This window comes from Camelus bactrianus, chromosome 16 (genome assembly GCF_048773025.1).
Source record: "Camelus bactrianus isolate YW-2024 breed Bactrian camel chromosome 16, ASM4877302v1, whole genome shotgun sequence".
In the NCBI taxonomy this organism is placed as follows: domain Eukaryota; kingdom Metazoa; phylum Chordata; class Mammalia; order Artiodactyla; family Camelidae; genus Camelus; species Camelus bactrianus.
Window position 1 is genome coordinate 38,035,406 of NC_133554.1, and position 21,505 is coordinate 38,056,910.

The following is a 21,505-nucleotide window of genomic DNA, read 5'->3' on the forward strand; positions in this document are numbered from 1 at the left end:
TTTCCCCCGCACCCTTCAGCTGCCCTGGCACAGGCCTGGAGAAGGTGGAGGGGGTAGTTTTACGAGGGCTGGGACTTAGCCAGGTGCATAGGGTGGAAACAGAAGGGCAGTTTATGGAGAGGGTTAGCCGGGGAGCGATAGTCGTGGTGGAGCCTGGAATCTGCATGGGTAAGGAGGGAAGGAAGGCTGTGAGCAGGTGACAGTGGAAAAGGTGATAATGAAAAAGGATGGGGGTTTTGACGAAGCATAGGGTAGAAAGGAAGCTGAGGCCCACAACAGAAGACTTGAAGTGATGGGGAGGTTGGTATAAGAAACCACAAGGTGGGGGAGTACGTGGTGTACCCTGACGGCATCAGAAGGGCAAGGATTTGGAAGTGGAGGAGGATAAATGGTTTGGACAAGGTAACTGGGAGCAAGGAGGGTATCCACATCACCTCCTGGCCTTCCCTCAACCAGTTTCTCCCTGCATCTTCCAGAACAGTCCTCTCCTGCCAGGTGGCCTGAAAAGCCCATGACAACTTGGGTGTCTTCAGTTTCAGGGCTGAGAAGGCCATTTGTCAGCTTGGCTCCAGCTCTGACCCAGTGCTGGTTCTGAGTGGTGGTTTTGGTGGTGTCTCTTTGAATGAGCACCTAAGGCCACACAAGGGTCATTATCTCTGCAGAGAGGCCCTGGTTTCTTCACCTGTCAAATGCAATCCATCTTTTGTTGATTCAAACATGTATTAAGTACTGCTGTGTGCCAGGCCTGTCTCCTTTATTTCCTTAACATCTCTCAGCCCCCTGGAGGGAGAGATTATTGTACTCGTTTTTTTGCAGATGAGGAAATAAAAGCTCAGAGGTGTGAAAAACTTTCCTAACGTCATACAGAGTCTGTTTGAGTTCAAGAAGGCTCACTTTCCAGTCGGGGAAACAGGCTGGGAAAGAACCAAAGCTATGTGATGTTGCAAAATTCTGTGGGACTATGGAAATTAGAAAGATGGCTTCCATGGTGCGAGAGGGGGTTGGGGGCATGTGAGCTAGAGCTGCAGGGTGAATAGAAAAGCATGTGGGGAGACGGAGAGGAAGGACTGCAGGCAGAAGTGACAGCCTGGGCAAAGGCATGGTGACGTGGTACTCCACGCTGTGACCCAAGATTACTGGGTACAGGTAGTGCAGATCAACAGTTAAGCAGGGTGCCTAACCTTGTCTACAGCCCTGGGGTTCAGGGATGCACTTAAGGGGGCCCACAAACACCCTGAAGTTGTATCACAATTGTGGTTAGGGGTGTGTTATTCTTTTCTGGAGAGGCATTTTTTATTTTCATCAGATTCTTAAATTGGGACATTGACTCAGAAAAGCGTTGGGCAGCAGATGAGCTCCAAGAGGTCGGCAGAGCCTGGGAATGAAGGACCTCATGGGCCTTGTTTCAGGAATTCATACTTTGCTCTGAGGTCCACAGGGACCCATGGGGAGCAACATGGGATGGGCCTCTGGAAGACAACACCGGTTACTGTGAGCTCAAATCAAAAGGAAGTCTTTTTATGAACTCTAAAGGGATGTACTGTATATCACTCTATTCCCAGGGTCTAGCACAGTGCTGAACACATATTGAGGGCTCAGTGAATATTTGCTGAACAAATGAATGGATACACAGGTATACATAATAACAGAGTCTACCTCTCCAGGGCGACTCCACCAATATCCTGGGCAATTTAACTGAAGGTGAAATCCAGGAAACCAACATTCTCCCTGCACTGGCTTAGATTCTAAGACAAAACTGCCAGAGTACGGAAATGACGCTGGGGGTGGAGGTAGGGATGGAGGGAGAGATGGTGTGGCATGTGAGGGTGTGGCCTCACTGGACTGCAAGGTAGAGCTCCTCCCACAAGCCCTGCAGTATCTTTGGAAGAGTGGAGGATGGCCAGGATGGCCGAAATCATTTCTTCCCTCTTCTACAGTCAACCCTTCAGCTTGTTCTATCTACTCCATCTCCAAAATGTGTTCTCCGTCCCGTTTCCTCCACCTCTTCGCCTCCCTCTCTGCTCCTGCCCCTGCCCCTCGCCTGAGCCACGGCAGCAGTCTCAAATCCAGCATCTCTGCTTCTGCCCCTGCCTCTTTACCATCCACTCGCCACATGGTGGCCAGGGGAATCTTTTAAAACACCTCACAAGGAATGAGGTTTTCTTTCCATGTACTTAAAGAGCTATGCTTCCAAAACTAAAATATATTCAAGTCACAGGAGGATCTTGCTAAAATCCAGGTTGTGATTCAGTTGATCTAGGGTAGGGCTCGAGACTGCATTTCTAATAAGCTCCTGGGCGATGCAGTAATCTTGGACCACTTTAGGACTCACAAAGACTTAGAGAAAAATCCAAACTTCCTGCCCATGTCCTACTTTATCTGGCCTCTGCCCAGCAATCCCACGTCATCTCCAGCCCCTGTTTTTCTCTCGCATCATGCTGTAGCCACACTGGCCTTCATTCTGTTCCTGGAGTGTGCCAAGTTGTTCCTGCCTCAGGGCCTTTGCACGTGGTGTTCCCATTGCCTAGAATGCCCCTTTCTGAGAGCTCTAGATGGCTGGCTCCTTTTCTTTATTTAGATCTTAGTTCAATGATCAGTCAGAGAGTACTTCTCTGACCACTTCATCTAATGAAGCATCTCTTCCCCTGGGAGCTTGCTATCACTCTTTGCTTTTTCCCCTTTCAGAGCACTTATTCTCTGAATTTATTTGGGGAATATGTTTGTTGACTTGTTAATTATCTGTCTTCACTGTCACATTTGTTCCACGTGAAAAAAGACTTGGTTGTCTTCACTCTAGGCCTATCCCAGAGCCTGGCACGTGGTAGGTACCCTTTCCCTGTTTGCTGGATCTATACAGGAACGTGCTTCCATGGCTGCTGCCATGTTGAGATGCAGGTAGGGGAGTCCAAGCTGGAAAAACTTGGAGAGATGCTAACGGGGGTGCCTGGGGCCGGGGGGTGAGCAAACTTTCTGTACTGAGAGTGTCACAGAAGTCTCAAGAGCTGAGCTGAACCTAAAAATCAACATCTGACAGATGAACTCATCTGACTAGAGGAGATTCACTCTGGAAAGTGGGGAGGGAGTTTGTTCTGAATTTTTTTTTTATTTTTATTTTTTACAGTTCATAGATATGAACAGAGAATTGGCAAGTGAGAATTGTAAAGGATTTGAATCATTTGGACCATTGGAATTTTCAATGATTCCAATTAAAGGCTTTGACATACACACACACACACACACACACACACACACACACACACATGCACAAAGATAAAAGAAAAAGGGAAGGAGGGAAAGAAAGAACATTATTATGTTTGCATTTGAATTTAAATTTCATGGATTGTTCTGAATTTATTTACTCAAAAAATAAAAATAAATATGTTGCACCTTTACTTTGTGACCATCAACTCACACCACTATCTCTGTTCATCGTTACAACATATTATCTCCATCTTGTAAATGAGGCGCGGGTCTGTGAGTTAGGAGATGTCCAAGGTCACACAGTGATTCAGAGATGGAGCTAAGAACCTCACTCCCTAAGACAGCTCTGAAATGCCACACTCCCTGTCCCCGTCCCGGCTTTATGCTGTGCACAGCACCTGTTACCCCCTAACATACTGTGCATCCTACTTATTTATTTTCTTTTCTCACCAGAATATAAATTCTGGAGGGTAAGGATCTTTGATTTATTCACTACTGTCTCCAAGAGCCCCAAACAGGGCTTGCTGCATAAGCAGACACTTAATGAATACTTACTAAATGTTAAAAGGATGAATGAAGGGATTCTTTTAAAATCTTTGCTTTCTTGGTGTCTAAGAGGCAGTTCTGTGAATGAGTGGCCAACAGAATACCCAGACCCAGTTGAGAAGGATGGCGTGCATCTGAGATGAAGGAAAGGAAAGCCATGGCTTACTGAATGCTCTCCACAAACCAGAAGGACGACTGTGTCCACAGAAGAGGGACAGGCTGCATGGCCTGGTGGGAGAGCAGCCAGGAAGCTGAGGTTTGTCCAGTCTCCAGCCCTGACACCACGGCCAGAATGGCATGGGGGGAGTGTGGGTGCCATGGGCTGGCAGTGGCCCTTCTCTGGATACAGCTCCCCACATGAAGTGGCTCTTAGGGAAAATGTGTTGACCAGGCCTCGATTACAAGCTTGCTGTAAATGCATAAGCAGCATTTATCAGGAAATCTCATATGAATCAAGTTAGGGTGAGCCAGTCACTCATGCCTGGCAGCTCTGGCTGCTGAACAGAGGTTCTGAACCAGCCAGGCTGCACTATGGATGGTCCCTCGAGATAGTTCTCCTGGTCCATGACCTTCCTCTGCGCCAAGGCTTCTCAAAAAGTTCGGCAGTGTCAGCATCACCTGAGAACTTATTAGAAGGCAAATTCTACAACCTCGTCTTCATCCTACTGAATGGGAACCTCCGTGGTGGGGTTCATCATTCTGCAGCTATAAAACCCTCTAGGAGATTTTGATGCACTCTCAAGTTCGAGAACCACTGTTACCCAGTTTCTCTTTCAGGGCATGGGACCGGCCTGAAGAACTCATGAATTGGGTTGCACAACTTTACAGAGCCCCTGCTGTGTGCCATGTGCTGTATTTGGTTTTGTGAAGAAGATACAGGGATAAGTTAGCCAGCCGCTTCTGCAGCTACAATGCTCAGGAGAGAGATTTCTTTTGGTTGGCAGATGTTGGAAGTTTGGATGTGTGGAACCTTTGATCAGTCCTGTCTATTCAGTTTAGGCAGAGAGTAAAGTGGTAGGAGGTGGGAGGGGAGGGTGGGAGATGGGATGGGGGTTGAATGCTCAGTTAGAGGAGGCACAGAAAGGCACAGACAGACAACTACCAGCCCAGGAGCAGGATTTTGCCCTTGCCCACTGCGCACGTTGGGGGGCATGTTTAGATCTGAGGTTGAATAGTAACAATTGCTAACGTTTATCTAGTGATTACACGCGGTGGTAATCAGTCTAGGTGCTGTACATATACTAACTCATTCTTCAGATGAACCCTATCAGTTAGGTACTGTCATCACCCCATTTTTACTGATGGGGAAACTCAGACACTCAGAGGTGAGCTAACTTTGCCCAAAGTTACACAGCTAGATAGTGTGGAGACTTTCTGAACCCAGACTATCTGCTTGCTCTAGAGCACTCCCAAGCGCACAACAAATCAATGTGTCACCCCAAGCGTCTGGCCTGGCCTGCTGGGTTGGGGCGGTGGGGGCATGGGGCCCTTATTTTGGTGGGTAAATCGCATCCAGAAGAAAGCCCTTCGTCTTTCCAACCCTGAGCATTTCCTCTGGCGTAGACAATCGGGAGTCCAATGCTTTGCGAACCAGCTACAGGACAAGTACTTTAGGCCCCTTCCCACTAGATGGCGGCCCCTAAACCCACATAGAAATTCTGGAACTTCCACTGTCCCCGTTTTCCAGGGTTCGGCTGCGACCGAGGAACTGCAGGATGCACATCCTCCTCTTGTGCAAGGGGCCGACCGTCGGCCCCGACCTTGCCCCATCCTTGTGGTCGCCGGAAGCCCCGAGCCAGGAGGGGAATGGGGAGGAGGCGGGGGTGGGCGGGGAGACGAGGCTCCCCAGGCTCCAGGCGCCGAGGGAGGAGCCAGCTTGGAGCTGCCACTCTCGCGGCGCAGAGGCGTGGCGCTCCCGCACCGCCTGCGTCCGCGGCAGAGGGGAAGGCCCGGACCGTGGGGCACGGGCGCCCGCAGGGGTCCCGAGGGCTCGGGCGGTGGCAGGTGCCCGGCCGGACTACAAGTCCCAGCATGCCGAGCTGCTCTGACCCGGCCCCCGCTGCCACTTAAAGGCTCCGGGAGCCGCAGCCGTCGGGTCGCCGCGGCTTTCGCTTTGCAGCCGCGGCTGGGCGGGCGGGAACGGCCAGCTCCGTGGCCGGCTGTTCTCGCGTCCCGGCTCCGGCAGCGCCGAGGGGCGCTCCTTTTCCAGCCCTCCCGGCTCGGGGATTTCCTTCCGAGGCGTCCGCGTCCCCGGGCTCCCCGCCTCGGCCACCTCGCGGCCCCGATGCCGAGGCATGGATAGAGCGGTGCTGCGCGCGGTGGCGATGGGGGAGAAGAAGGACGGCGGCGGCGGGGGGGCCGCGGCGGCCGCGGATGGGGGCGCCGGGGCCGCAGCTAGCCGGGCGCTGCAGCAGTGCGGGCAGCTCCAGAAGCTCATCGACATCTCCATTGGCAGCCTGCGCGGGCTGCGCACCAAGTGCGCGGTGTCCAACGACCTCACCCAGCAGGAGATCCGGACTCTGGAGGTAAGGGGCCCCGGCGCTGCAGAGTCGGGGGCCTGCGCTGGGTCCGAGGAGGGAGAGGTCGCCGGCCCGGGAAGCGCCCCAACACCGCCCTCGCTGCTGCGGTTCACTCCTTCCCCAGTTGCATCCTTGAGCCCGGTCACCTCCTTTGCGGCGTCCTCTCCCTCCTCCACTTGTTCGCGCGGCCCCTGGAAGACGGGGACCAGCCCCTCACCTTGGGCGGGATTTGGGGGGAGGGACATAGGGGGACCTGGGGTGGAGGCTCGAAGAGTCCGCGGGTGGGACGGGCTGAGCGCGGACATCCCCTGCCGCCCTTCCTCCGCCCCCACCCCATTTCCAGCTTGCCGGGCCACAGAACTCATTCTCCCACTGAGTCACATGTTGGACTTTTCCCCGGGTGACTGAGCCCAGCAGCTGTGGGCAGGGGTGTCTGGGCGGGGGACGGTCCCCCTGAAGTGTGAGCTCAGGCCTGTCGTTCGCTGCCTCTCCTCACGCCCCAGACTGTCTTGTTCCTTCCTTTCCTCTCCTCCAGGTTCTTGTCTGCCGCTTTTCAAAGTGTTTGCTGAAACTGCATTTCTGCCTTCCAGGCATTTGGTGCTTTTCCTTCGCACTGCACTGCCACAGCGTTTCACTGCTCAAAATGTGATTACCCACTGACTGCCCCCCCAACCCCCAACACTGGACTTTGGCTTAGGAACAATTATGCTGGGGACCAAAGGCTTTGGTGGGAAGATGACACTGTTCCAGGGGTTCTGGTGGAGACAGCCTCCAGTGTAAAGAAGCAATAAAATATGTGGGCTCTTCTCACTTAAATTTATAGTTAGGAAGTGCAATATTGAAAGGATTTGAAAGAATCAGCAGAAAGGGCTGTTGTGTTCTCAGAAGTGGGAATCTCCCCTTCCCCCACACACAATAGAGGGAAACTAGTGCATTCCCGACTTGCTTTTGTCCAGAGACTGGGAAGGCTGTGAAATTCCAGGCACCACTTAATAGCTACTCTGTTTTGAAAAAGGGGACTCTTTCCACCTGTCATTATCACATCTGGCCTTCTGCAGATCTGGAGATGTTTTGATTTATTAGAACCTTAACTTCTCATCCTAAACCCTCCATGCCCCCCCTATTGCTAACTGCCCATGTCAGCTGTCAAAGGACCAGTGGGTGATTTGTGGCAATTATTACGACACCCAATTCTCTGTGCACACCACAAGGCTGAATCCTCATTTGATCCAAAATGCTCCGGGTGACTTCTTTCCTGCAGTTTTACTTTCTTAAAAGCTACAAAACCAGAGACAGGGGAAGCATCTAATCAGTGTTGGCTATTATTATTTTTGTTACAGTTGCTATAGCAGTACTGACCAGGGCTTTGCTTAGAAAACCAACCAACCAACAAAACCCCGCACAACTGCATCCATGCTGCTGTTTTCTAAGTGCCGAGAGAAACTGGTTTCTTGAACACAGCTGAGTGTGTTTGCCCAGCAAAGTTCAGTTTTGAAACCGACACAATAGGGGGCCTGTGTGGCTTCGTTCCGGGAGGAGGGGGTCGTTGGCCGGCAGCTTGTGTCTGGTTGGACTGCTGTGTTGATGGGAGGGGAGAATGTACTCTGTGTTGACCTCTCTTGGATTGTCCCCATGTTGCTCCTGGTTCACAGAGTGGATCCAGGAGAATCGTTGGCTGCTCTCTGGAAACGGTGCCTTGACTTCTCAGTACCCTGACCTCCAAAGTCGCTCATTTTGACCAAGGTGTGACATCATGACACCCCAGAGCATCTAGCTGTTTAGGCCTCTAGGTTTATTCAGTGGCCTCCTCCTGAGTGTTTATTGGATGATCCAGAAACCCATCCGAGGGCCCAAAGGACATTTGCAGTGTGAATGGGAACCAACTCCCAGTCCCTGTCCTCACTATAACGTGGATTCGGGTCCACTCTACTCCCTGAAAAGGTGAGACCTGGGCTGTTTTGGGGGATGGGGCTTTAGACCCCAGGATCTAGTTCCCTAGGCCTCAGCCTCCTTACCTGAACAGGGAGATTGGAGGCTGCAGGCTCTTGCAGCTCTAAATTATATGGTTTACTGAAAGGACCTCAGTTAAGTTGAATAGATGTTTGTTATACATATCCCTGTGTAGGAATATCCCTGTTTTAAGAATGGTTCTAAAATCCAGATTTACCAAAAGATAAAATAGGGTGGAAGTTTATCACTGAGAGAATCCTGACAATAGATAGCTGCAGTGTGGTAGGTGGAAAGCCCCTGACTTTAAATTCGGGTCTGGATTCTGTCTATCTGACCTTGGGCATGTCCCAGGACTTCTGAATCTCAGGCTTCCCCATCTGTAAAATGGGCACTTGACTACTTAAACCTGCAACCTTGTCATGAGTCCGTAAGTCCACATTCTTTTTACCAGGAGATTTTGCCCATGAACTTTCCTGGTGAGGGTCCAGTGCATTCATGCCACAGACCACGTTTAGGGAAAGGTACAGCTGGCTTCTATTTCCTAGAGGTGGATGACAGGCCAGGAAATGATCCCAGCGGCCTGTGGTGGGGTCAGGCTGGGCAGTGGTGATGTCTACTCTGGCTTCCTTTCCTGTTCTGCAGGCTCCTCTCACATACCAGGCCAGGGCCCCCAGAGACAGGGCTTGCAACATTGGATTCCTGGCTTTTGAACAAGGGGCTGACCAGAGGGCTTGGCTTACGCAACTGCACCGGACTTCTCCCAGAATCTGAGGAACCCTAGCCCACTCTGGCCCTCATTAAATAAGCACTCAGTGAGATGTTCCGGGAAGTCCCTGACCCCGGGCCCACCTGCTGGTGCCTCAGATTGTTGGTTGGATGGTGGGTAGGGGTCAGTGTGTCTGGCTGCCGTGCCCTCCTCCACATGGTGGTCCACTTTGGATCCAAAAATGTGGAAGAAACCAAGGTTTAATGTCTGCCTCCTGCCTGCCAGTCAAGGTGCTGGACCCTTCTCTGTTTCCGCAGATTTCCTGGAAATCCACCAATCTTCATCACACACATGGTTTTTTTCTCTTGACACGAGAAGGGGAGGGAGATAAAATCTGAACCCAGAGTCTGAATCTGTAAACAGAAAAGTTGGGAGGCTACTTCATCTCAGCAGAACCTGGTACCCCATCTCCATCAGACCCTCCTTGGGGTCTGAGAATGCCACTGAAGCAAGATAGAATGTTCTCGTTCCCCAGGTGTGCTCACACAGGGACACCTGGCTGGCCTCGCAGCTGGGCCTGGAGCCCCATGCCAGTTCCTTCCCTCATACATGCATCCTCTTTGGGCTGAGTCTATGCTGAGCCATGGGGAGACAGTGGTGCTTCATGAAGATTCACGTCTTGTGGACATTGTAACTTTGCCCTTTCCTGCCAGCCTCCTAGCACTTTCCAGAGACAGGCCTTTGTTACACTGAGTCTCACCATCTGGTGCTTTAATGGAGAAAAGTCCTTCCTAAGCAAGCTGACCTAGAGAAAGGGGTCCCGAAAAGACCTTGACCCTCACTCTGCTTGGCTGTAGCAGAGGTCAGGACCCTGCGGTGTGGAGGACCTGAGCTCCCCGTGCCCTCTCCTGCCCCCGGGAGCATCTGGATGGTGGAGCTGCTGGGAGAGGAGAGGGCTGCTGCTGGAGGTCTTCATAGAGCAGGTCCTTGGGGCGTGCACCGACATGCATTCACTCAACAAACCTGCAGTTATTACTGATTTGCCTGCTGAGCTTCTTGCTGAAGCTACCCTGGCAAGGATTTTGAGGTAGTTAGGATGCTTTCCCAGACTTTCAGCCTAATGGAGGATCCAGGCAGGCAAACAGTGGAGACCCCAGTACCGTGGCTTGCTGAGAGCACCTGGGAATTGGGAATATGACCAGACAGTTGGTCAGTCCAACTCCTTCTTTTATGGGAAATATTCCTAGAGTCTTGATGGTGTCTTGTCCCGAGTCACACGCTCTTTGGCAGAACTGAGAGAGAAGCCTGATTTCTCTCTCCCCACCCTGCCCTCCTGGCAGTGTGACATTTCTCTGCTTCTGCTCTACCCCATCTTTTTAACTTCCTGCTGGAGGCTTTAACTCCAGCCGGCCCCTGAGGGAGGCAGATCCAGGGCTCTGTCTGTCCCCTTTGGTATCTGCTTTCGCCTTGGCAGATTTATTCCCTGGTGAAACTTGCCACCAGCATTCCTCTGAGGTGGTCTGGAGAAGGACCTGCAGTTCCCAAGGCTGGGGATGCCTGTGGGATGCTGGAGGGAGGCCTTATCAGATCTGCAGCCCAGGTGTGCGTGAGTGCCAGGAGGCCTTGGGTTTCCTGCCTGGGGACAGCGAGGGGAATGCCTCCCTTCCCGCTGGGTTGGCTCAAAATCCGGGAAAGCTGCATTCCCCACTGCAAATGTCCTGGACCTGCCTAGCGGCTGAGGTCTGGAGAGGGCCGGCAAACGCCCTGGTCCTTGGGGACGGTATCCATAGTGGTGGGGCAAGGAACCAAGCCTGTGGCCAAGTCTCTCTCAGCTGTGCTTTTTAAAAAAGGACATCCTTTCAGAAGAGGCTGATGGGAATCTTTTTCTACATTCAGTTCAAAGGGAAAGCTGCGAAGAGGTGCCTTCAGGGTTATGGTAAGGACCTAGGAACATCGTGAGGGCAGATGTGGAAACCTTCCTATTCGCCTGTTCTTTCTAGGCTCTTGGCATATGTTGCCCCATTTAATGGTCACAAGGACCCTGAGTTAGTAGGTAGTGGAAGCTGGGTTGGCTGGTCTTCAGAACTCATGTACTGAACTTCACAATTGCCTCTTGAAACTTCTAGTTGGTGGGGATTCTGGTCAGAGTCATGACTGCTGAGCCCAAGAAAGTGGCCAGTAACAAAAAGGGCTGGCCTAGGGACCCTTGGCTCAATTCCAGGCCTTCTGGTGGCCACCCCAGGCTGCACAGCCTCTGAGCTCGGACTGGGGGCTGCTTCCCTAAAGTGCGGCCCAGCACATCCTCAAAGACACGTCCCTGTTGGCGAACTGTGAAGTAATCTCTCTGTGTTGGTCTCGTTCTGAGAAATGAGAAGCTGCCTAGTGATCAACTTACTCATAATTGTTTTAATGGATACCTGCCTTATTCTCTCTGCATCATTCATCTAGTGAGCACTGCATCCTTTAGCTTTCCAGTTTCATTAAAATACTTTAAAACACACATGATACATGCTTACTGTTAAAAAGAAAGCACAGATGAATCAGAGGATAAAAATGACTCTCAGAGTCAATGCTTATTGATATTTGGCTGTACATTCTTCCTGTGTTTTTTATCCTCTGCATTTGCCTACAAATGTGCACGGGTGTATTTGTGGAGCTCCCCATGTACATTGCCTTGTACATGTCTTCTGTCTGCAGTGCATCATCACTGTTGGTGGCTGCATCGCGTGGTCATATCGTAAATTCAGTCCCTGCTTGTCGGCCTTTCAGGCTGTTTCCACGTCTTGTTATAAGTCTTGCTGCAATGAGGGCATGAGTGCATTCTTAGAAGTGGAATTTGCTGGGTCAAAGTGTATGAACACATTTAACATCAGCACTATTCTTTGAAATCGTTAGGACCTGATAAAGTGCCCCCTAACTCCTGCACTCCCCTGCAGGTGTGCCGGGAACGTTTATGCGTTTACTTCTTTGCCATTGGATCTGTGTCCACCCTGAAGTCGAGAAGGGTGAACAGGAGACAGGACGTGGCCCCCATGGCTGAGTTTCTGGGTTATGCGTTCAAGATTGGGTTCTAGTTTTGCGGTTACCAGTAGTAAAGGGGGGCCCCCAGGGCTGACTGTTTAAAAGTGGGACTTTTCCTTGCTCCCAGACTGTAGAGTGGGGGCTGGATGTCTGTCTGTGCCCAGGGGCTGGTCACCTCTGGGCAGTGCACAGCCATGTGGTGAGGTTTTCCTCACTTGAGGCTCATGAAAGATGGCTCATGAAAGATACCTCATTGAACTGTAACCTCGGTTTCATCACCAGCCACAAATAATGATCAGAGCATGGCTTGAGGTACCTTGGCTATAGGGTCGATTTATCAGAGTCCTGGATTCCTAAAGCAAGAAGGTGACAAAGGATCTTGGCATTTCCATCTGATCCAGCCCTCTTGTCTGCAGATGGGGACACTGAGGGCCTGAAGGGGATGTGACTTGCCAGGGATACATAATAATATGCATACTGTTTATGTATGTTGTTTATTAACCTGAACAAAGAGTGGAGGAGAGATGGGTGGTTATAAAGGAGCACTGAGCTGGGAGTCAGACCTGAGCTCACGCCCTGGAGTGAGACATTATACCACCTTGAGTGAAGGCAAACAGCAGCCTGTCATCCCATCCTCCTGGGTGGGTAAGGAGGCGTCCTCAGCCTCAAGGGGTTTCCTGCAAGAGGAAGCAAATGGGTTTGGTTTCCCAGCTCCATCTCAGTGTCTGAGGGACCCTGGGGACTGAAGAGATTCTTGGGGAGCAGTCCAGGGTGTCCAGTGGGTGGGGCCTTTTTTGAAGCCAGTCTGCCCAGTGGGCTGGCTCAGCCTGTCTGGATTATCTGAGTCTTTGAACCTGACCTGACTGTACTTTCAAGGATTTCTCATCTTTCCCCTGAAAGATCCCCTGAGACTTGGTGGGTGAACCTTTACTCCTGTAGGGCCTGATGTTTGTTTTTAATTTGTGCTGATTTTGCATTCTGTACCCTGATACATTGTACAGTGTTTACCATTTTGCTTCCAGATGATATAGCCTTTTAATCCAGTGTCTTTGTGTCCATGTTGGCTTCTCCCCTTGTTCCAGACCCCAGGTGGAGATACAGAGGCGTACCTAGGGGAATGGGTCAAAAATGCTTTGTCACTTATTCCCAGGCATGTTTGTTTCCCACCTGCATTGAAAAAGTCTTAATTCAAACTGCCACCACATATGAAACCTATATATTTGTATACATCTGTATTTCTCTGTAGTCCTGGCCTTGGTGGGTGAGTGTGTTTTCAACTGGGCAGATTGCCTTTGATAATGGAGCTGAAGTCATCCTGTTTGCTTGCTGTTTTTCTCTCCCCTCCCCCTTTCAATTTTCCATTTTCAGAATAATTGCAAGAACAAATTAAGGGTTGTGTTTAAAATTTTTTAAAGGGCCAGGGGAGAAAGCATAATGTATTCTGTGGAATAGACCAGCCATGGTTAGGAAAAATGACTTTTCATACAGCATAAACTGTAGACTTGAATCTGCACTGTGTTGATCATGAGGGTTTTGCTTTCTGCAAAGCTGATGAGATACGCTGCTTGTAGAGTGGTAGGGCTCTTCTTTGACAAGGCACCTGGAGGTACTGAGTACCAATTTAGCCTATGGGTTGGGTTTTGATATGTAGTAGCAGGACTGTCTTCACTCATGGTGCACAGAGAGTTTTGCTGGCCAGAAAAAGAAAAGTTACTGGTCATATTTAAAGTGACCTGAGTGTCCTCACGCATGGGGCACGATCTTGAGGATCCCCTCCTCCCAGTCTGGGACCCTCAAAAGGGCTTAATGCAGCCTTTTCTATGCCTAATCTGTATTCCGCAAGATGCTCTTGGGAAAGAGGGCTTCAAGTAGATGAGAACGTGCTACATCAGTCATGACTTGCTCAAGATGAAGATTAGTGGGTTGTTTTTTTTTTTAATCACATTAAAACAATTAAAAACATTTTTTTTAAATGGAGGTACTATGGATTGAACCCAGGACCCCATGCACGCTCAGTACAGGCTCTACCACTGAGCTATACCCCTACCTCTGAAGATTAGTGTTTTAAAGGCTCTGAGAAGTCCTGCAGCAAAGGTTCCCAAACATATTTGTCCAGAGGATCTTTTTTCCATTGAACTTAGGCGGGGGGAAAATTGCCTTAAGCTATGAATAGGGGAAGAGACAAGAAATGGTAGGCTTAGTTTCAGTTGCTGTTGTTTTTATGATACTGAGGTCCTCTTTGAGGTTCCAGTTAAAATTGGTTGGGTTGAGGAGAGGCTGGTGACCTCATACACTTACCTAACTGTCCAAGATTGCCTCTTACTGTGGGAGATACTCTCCAAAAGGAGACAGATTGTGCTCTTATGCCACACTAGCACTTAGAGACATATTTCACTTAATCCTCCCAATAAGAGGAGGAAGACATGCCTGGAGAGGTCTGGATGTCTGGAGTCCTCACATTCTGCCTTCTCCTGGCCCTGCGCGGGCCAGTTAGCCTGACGCCAGGGGCATACTCACCCCGGGTCTGCCAGAAACCTCCTGACCCTGATGGTGGGCAGAAAACAATCCTGGAGAAATGCAGATGTCTGTGGGTGTGTTTTGAGCCTGGGGCTGCTGAGGGCAGGGGAAGGGCTGGGCTGCAGACGAGGAATGCTTTTTAAAACAAAAAAGGAAATGCTGGCTCAGAATGGAAAGGAAAGGAAGCAGCTTCCTGTTTCTGGTGTGGCTTTTTGAAAGGAGGAGCTCTCTCTAGCCTCATGACCAGCGGAGGCCTGGGCCGGCCAGGGCCACTCAGGGTGCATTAGGCAGACGTGCGGCTCCCACACCACTGCCAGAGGGCTCAGAAATAGAGGGCCTGGCCCACCCCTTTTCTTTCTCCCCAGGTACCTGATCAAATGGATGTGTGGTTTTCAAAATGAATATCTATGCATGTTACAAAATGGATGTATTGCAATAGCTGACTTTTACTGAGGGCTTACTCCACACCTGGCCCCCTTTTTAGGAGTTTTATAGAGCGTTTACTTCTCACAACGATCTTGAGGAAGGTTCTATTGTTATTCCCTTTTTCAAGATGAAGAAACTGAGGTACAGAGCACAGTTAAGTGACTTGCCCAGAATCATACAGCCAAGGAGAGACTTAATTACCTACCAGCACTGCCTGACTTGTATTTGCAAACTCCTGGAAAATCTGTTAGCACAGAATACTTTTTTTTAAGGACTGGTGGCCTTAGTCTGGCTCCAGAGGGCAGCCCCAAAGCCTGGATCAGGCTCTTGGTGATTCTTAGGTGAAATGCCTACATCTGAGTTTAGATTGTTTTTTTAGAGTTTATTATGGAAATAATCAAACATGCACAAAAGCTGAGAGAGTGCTACGACAAACCCCTATGCAGGGATCCTCCAGCTTCAGCGATAACCAGCTCTGGCCAGTCTTGGGTCATCTTGGCAGTTTACACTCGAGGAAGACTGGTTTTGAGAAGGTGGTGGCGCTGGGCAGTGGGGGTCAGGGAAGCAGAGTGACCGGGGGAGACCTTCCAGCCCCGCCCTGTGCCTTCAGTCAGAGCTGCTGGGACCCTAGCCAGCTGGGAGTCATCTCTCTACCTTTTCCCATGAAGTGACCATTTAAAATTTCCCCTGAAGCTGACTCTGGCTTCTGAGAGGAGAGTTGGCAAATACCAGCAGACCATGTTCTCCAAGAAGCTCCTGGTAAACCCTGATCTCAGTGGCTCCCGCCTTGAAACAGGGTCCAGGACCCACTAAGGGGCTTCCTTGCCTTTCGTGGTTCTTCTCATGGTTCTGCTCAGTCCTCCTGAAGCCCGGTCCTGCTGACCACGGTCTCATTTTTTTCCACTGTGGTCTCGTGTCCCCAGCAGAGGTGGTTTTCTGGGTCGCTTTCTGTTTGTTTCATTTTATCTTGTTGACTATCTTCTCACCAGAGTTTCTCGGCACCGTGTTGCTTTTGGCTAGCTGCTTCAGATCTCTGGGTTTGGCCTCCCAAACAGTCATGATGTCATTATGGGACAGGATGGTCTTGAGCACTTAGTAGGATGTTGAGGGCCGCAGTGAGGACTTAAGGGTGCGCCTTGGCTCTGGGGGAGTCACCATCCCCTCCTGACTCTGTTTCTTGCCAGCTCTGTGACCTGGGGCAAGATCCTTAGCTCTCTGAACCGCAGTTTTCTTGGTAGTTAAAAAGGGATAAGAATAAGTTTATTTTAGACTCTTGTGAGGAGTTGCTGAGTATGGAAAGTATGCTGGACAGTGCCTGGTGCTTAGAAGGAATTCGGTATTTCTTTTAACGCCCTCTCACTTAGCATTATTCTAAAATTCTTGTCCACGTTTCTCTATTATCTTCCTTTTGGCCATTTTAATTGCTGCATGCTATTTCATCCAGCAGGTCTGCTGTAATTTGCCAAAACATTTCCCCTGTTATTGGACATTTCGGTTGTTTCCAAATTTCTGCCATTATAAACAACGTGACTGGAATCATCTTTGTACAGGCACCTCTTTATTTTTGTTCCTATTCTGAATTCATTTCCTGGGGATAATTCCCAGGAATGGAATTACTGGGTCAAAGAGCATGGAGATTTTTGGTGACAGGAGTTGCAAAACTGTCCTTCATTTTATGCTTTTTGAATGATAGCTATATTAAAATTTGTACTCCTGGTTGAATAGATTATTTTTTTCTTTGCAGTCCTTTTTGGTCTCTTGTGTCTTTCTTCTCTCACCTGATTTTTTTTTTTTTTTTGGCCTTGTTCAATCATTTCCTATCTTCCTTCCTTTTTTAAAACAATTTTTATTATAATAAAATAAATAAAATATTGTAAGACATTTAAAGCCTGCAAATCATCCCCTGTCTCGAATTTGCTGTTTATTTCTATCTTCTATCCATTCACTCATCGACTGTTTTTTGAGCATCTACTGTGTTACCTGTTTTAAGTACTAGGAAAAGAGCAGTGAAGAAGACAGAGCAGTTCCTTTAATGGAAAGAGAAAGATTAAAAAAAAAAAAAAAAAGAAGCCAGCAGGCAGAGAAAAGTGGCTGAGTTAAAGCACACTGGAAGTGGGTTAGAGTGATGATGAGGTGGGGAGAAGACTACTGGCTTTTTAAATCGGGTGGTCAAGAAAGCTTCCTTCTCAGAGAAGGTTTGAGCTGAGTCTTAAAACGTGAGAAGGCAGCAGCTTGTGAAAATCCAGGTGAAGAGTATTCCAGGCAGAGGGACCAGCATGTGCAAGAGTCCTGGGGTAGAAATGAACTTGTTGGATTCAAGGACCAGAAAGGAGGCTCGTGTGGCTGAGACACAGTGAGAAGTAGTGGTCCATGAGGACTGTGGTCCATCCTGAGCTCCTGCTGGTAGCCTGGGGCTGTTTCCCTCTAGCTGGGCCATGGTCAAGACTTGATGCACCGATTCAACAAATATTTGTTGCGCCTTCCAGTTAGGTGCCAGGCACCGCTGTGGGATGTAAGAGAGAAGGAGAAAGTCACCTCAGCGGGGGAGTTTATAGATGAGTAAACCCACAGAAGGTGCTGGTGAGGTGTGAGTGGAGGCCCTTTGTGCCGCACGGCTGACTCATCTCTGCAACCTGAGGTGTGCAGGGACTCGGGAAATGTTTCTTGATTTGAACCAAGCTGTACTCTGTGCTGCCAGCCTTCACCGTGGTAACTGAAACTCAGTTGTCTGCTATAAGGCCTGGAGGTCTCAGCCTGCCAGGGAAGGGGCCCTGAGAACTGAGGTTGCCAGCTCAGAAGTGGGGCTGCCAATACCAGATATCAGGCATCACTTATGGGAAACGAGCCTGAGAGGTAGACCTGGGAAAGCCCCCGTTTACTAAGCTGCCCTGCCCTGCCCTAGTCTTCTCTGAATGGGGACTCTGATTTGTGAGTCTTGTTGGAAATATAGACCTGAGGACTTTGTGCTTGTCATCATTTTTTTCTCTTAGGGTGTTGCAAAGAGAAGGGGTGTGAGGTCTGGGCAGTGAGTGCTTCAGGGTGCTCAACTGTGGGACAGCCTAGGTGTATACACCTAGTGAGCTGTGACCCTATGGCAGTTCTGGGAAATGGACCTAGTGGAAGACGCTGGCTGCCATTTTGTTTGGAGGCAACTGGATGACTCATGAGCTATGGGGTGCTCTGATGCCATTGAGTTGGGGCCAGCTTTGACCAAACTTAACCTGCCCCTTTGGTTCCTTGCATAAACCTTGTGACCAAGTGGGAAGAGAAGGCCGGATCCTGATCCTAGGAATATAATAACTTGGACTACCCATGCCCTCCTCCCTCAGTCATGGCCAACCTGAGATAGATGCTCCCAATTTTAACATATCAAGAGTTTTACGGGAGATTTCTCAGCTGGCTTCTCGGTAATGACAACCTTATTAGCCCATTTTGTAGATGAGGAAATAGGGCTCAAGATTACAAGTACTCTGTGGAGCTGGGGTTCAAGTCTAGAACTGTCTGATTTTATATCTGTGTTCATTTCATTGCACCTGTCAGAAACACACTTGACTTCGAGGTCAGAAATCTTCAGTAATGCTCAGCATTTTGGAAGAAATAATGCTGCATAGAAGATGGTCTGAAAATCTCCCTTTTCCCACACTGTTTGAAAGGGATTACCTCCGAGTTATAAACAGGACGAGATGGCCAGAGCATTGGAGTCCAGATTGCACGGACCATGTGCAGAAGGAAGGAGGCGGGTGCTCTGGTCGAGAAGGAGGATGGGAGAAAAGCGTGGGGGTGGGGGCCCAGGGGAGGTGGGCTCAGAGCAAAGGCTCTTCTCCTATTCTGTCTCAGAGAACTCGGCTTGGGGTTTGAAGTGCTCTAGTTAGGCGATGCCATTGTTAGCACTGGGCAGCACTGGGGCCTGATGGGGACGACTTGTGGGAGCGGTTGTATTTTAAATGTTGGTGGCGGTCTTAGGAGAGAGAAGGTGACAAGTCTCTGGGGAGAGTCCCCTTGGTGGCCCTGACTCATCCCGGCTGAGGGGACTGCACAGAGCAAGGAAGAATCCATCAGTAAATGGAAACTTGTCTTTTTAGGGGACAGGAAACTTCTTCTGTTGTGGTTGGCCTGATGGTTTATGAGGAGAGGTGAGCATTTGAGACAAAGTGCTGGGCCAGGCTCACAGCTGCATCTTTGACAATTTTGAGACTTTTAGGAAGTAGTTCTAAAAAAATTAAAAAAAAAAAAAAGATGAAAAGAAACCAAAAGCCAAAGACGTCGTTACTTGTAATACCTGTGTGCAGACAACCACGTAGGCTCTTATTTGCCATGTGACTGACAAATGGAAACTGGCTCACTGGCACCAGTTCATTTTGCACCCCTTCCCCTACTTTGAGCCCCTAAGCCAGAGGGGGCTTCTGACTATTCTCAGAAAAAGACTCAGCTGGCCTCAGATGACTAGACCTTGTCTCGGGCATCTAACAGCTTAAACTAAACTTCCTCTCTGGCCCTGTTTGGTTTAAGCAGTTTCCTGGTCTGGCAGGATTTGATTTCTTAGCACCCATCTTGTCAAAGCCCCAATCCCACTTGTCACAGCAAACTGGCCCCAGTCACCCCGTGGCTGCCAATCTAGGCTGTGCTAGTGTTCTGAAAGTCAGACTTGCTGTGCTCCTGGGGAAGTGGGGCTGAGGTGGCCTCCTGGGGTCCACTGTCTGGGTTCACCGCTCCTACCTCCTCTTCCCCATTTCAATTGCAGGGTGGGTGCTTGGCCTTATTCTGGAAGACTCTGTGGGTTCATGGGCTGCTTCTTTATTTGGATAAAAGACCAGGTGGGTGAGCAGAGCCTTGTAGCAGGTGAGAGCACAGGTTCTGGTGCTTGACCGCCTGGATTCAGACTCCACTCCCTTCCTGGCTAAGCTGTGTGTCATTGGGCAAATTGCTTAACCTGTCTGAGCAACAGTTTCCTCATCTATAAAATGGAGATCATGATAGAATTGTTGTTCATAATGAGATGAGCCGTGTAAAGCATGGCTGGCACAGAGTAAGACTCTTTTTATGTATGACATTTACTATTTGATTTTTCAATGAGTATTTAATTAGCACCTACTATGGGTTAGGCACCCACTGTTGGCTGGGCAGTGTTCTAAATGGGGAAGGAACTGAACAGAATGCACAAAAATGTCAGTCCCTTGGAACTTAGGTTTGAGTGTTAGGAGGAGACGTTCAGATAATAAGTGAATAATAAAATATGTTGTTTGTTAAATGGTGACTGTACTATGGAAAAAAATGCAAGCAAGAAGAAGGCTGGGCTAAGGAGGGGTATACTTTTAAGTGAGGGGTCAGGATGGCCTTGCAGAAAAGGTAGTATTTGAGGAAAGATCTCAGAAGGGTAAGATGGACTCTGGGGAAGAGCTTTGGAAGCTGAGGACCAGCACGTTCAGAGGCTAAGAGAGTGAGCCTGGGTTGTTGGAAACCTCGGAGGCTGGAGTGCTGGGGCCAGGGGAGGCCGCCACTGGGTGCCCCGGGCCAAACACATAAGGGGCGCAGCTCTCAGGTGCCACCTGCACTCAGATGACCTGGAACCTGCCTCGTATCTAGGAGCACGGGGGAGAGAGTGATGAGAACAGCAGGTTGTGAGAGGTACCAGGGCTATGTGCAGGCTCTTCAGTGGATCCAGTAAAATCCAAACTCAACCCTCATTTCTTATTGAGAAATGGAGTTGGGGGATTGGTACTCACTCACCTGCTATCAGAATGCCTTTCGCTGACTTACTGACGGTGCACTTTCTGACAACATGGACGGGTGGCGAGGCCCTGGCTGAGGAACTCCGTGGCCCTGTCATCCATGAAGGATGCTGATGCTGTTGCACAGGTAAGCTGCTTTCCTTCGTTCCACAGCATGGACTGAGCACCGAGGGGACTGGATCTGCCTGCACCTGTTGGTACCGTCTCCTCCTCTGTAACCCCAGGACAGTAGCTACTCTTGAAATTGGAGTAGCTTTTCCTAAGGCAATCATTCAGTGGAAGAGAAAAGCAAAATTTAGGGGTTTTTTTGCATTATCTGTAATACAGAAAAAAGATGAAAACAAGGTAGATGTCTGGTGGCAAGGGGATGGTTGAACCCAACTGTGTTATATAGCACGGGACGAGTTATTTTACACACAGCCATCCATTATGAAGACTTGGTAGAAACGTGACCATATTGACGACCTTACATTAAGTGAGAACATACAGACAGCAAAATTGCATGTATGCAGCCTTTGTAGTTATGTACATACATAAAACTATGCCTGCAGGTGGAAAAAACTAGAAATGAGTTGTGTGTCGGGGGAACCGTTTTTGGAAAAATTCCATTATTGTTGTTATTATTGTCATTCATTCATTTATTAAAGCAAGGATTATTTGAGTGCTTGTCACACTTGAGGCACTGAGCTGGTGCTCAGATACTGGTGGACTTGACCAGAGACCCCTGCCCCCCAGGCTGCACTTTGATGGCTCGGCCCGCCTCCCTTCTCAGGATCAAAAGCTAGCCGTGTGCTATGATACAAAACTCACACCTTCTGGAGTAAAAATGAGACCTGCAGCCTCTCCCCCAGGGCCTTTACTGAGCCAGTGCTGGAGTCAGCTGAGAAGTA

At 49.6% G+C, this 21,505-nt stretch overlaps 1 protein-coding gene across 2 annotated transcripts in view; it reads left to right on the forward strand.

Annotated features, from left to right (window-relative positions):
* The first annotated feature begins 5,823 nt into the window (after positions 1 to 5,823).
* KSR1 (kinase suppressor of ras 1) overlaps positions 5,824 to 21,505 on the forward strand; it is a 133,839-nt gene continuing 118,157 nt past the window's right edge. The window contains exon 1 of one of the 2 annotated variants that reach the window (XM_074343095.1): positions 5,824 to 6,272. In XM_074343095.1, the coding sequence (XP_074199196.1) occupies positions 6,042 to 6,272 (231 nt within the window). In that variant the 5' untranslated portion in view covers positions 5,824 to 6,041. The remainder of the gene's footprint in view (positions 6,273 to 21,505) is intronic. The other variant, XM_074343096.1, reaches the window with a different exon arrangement.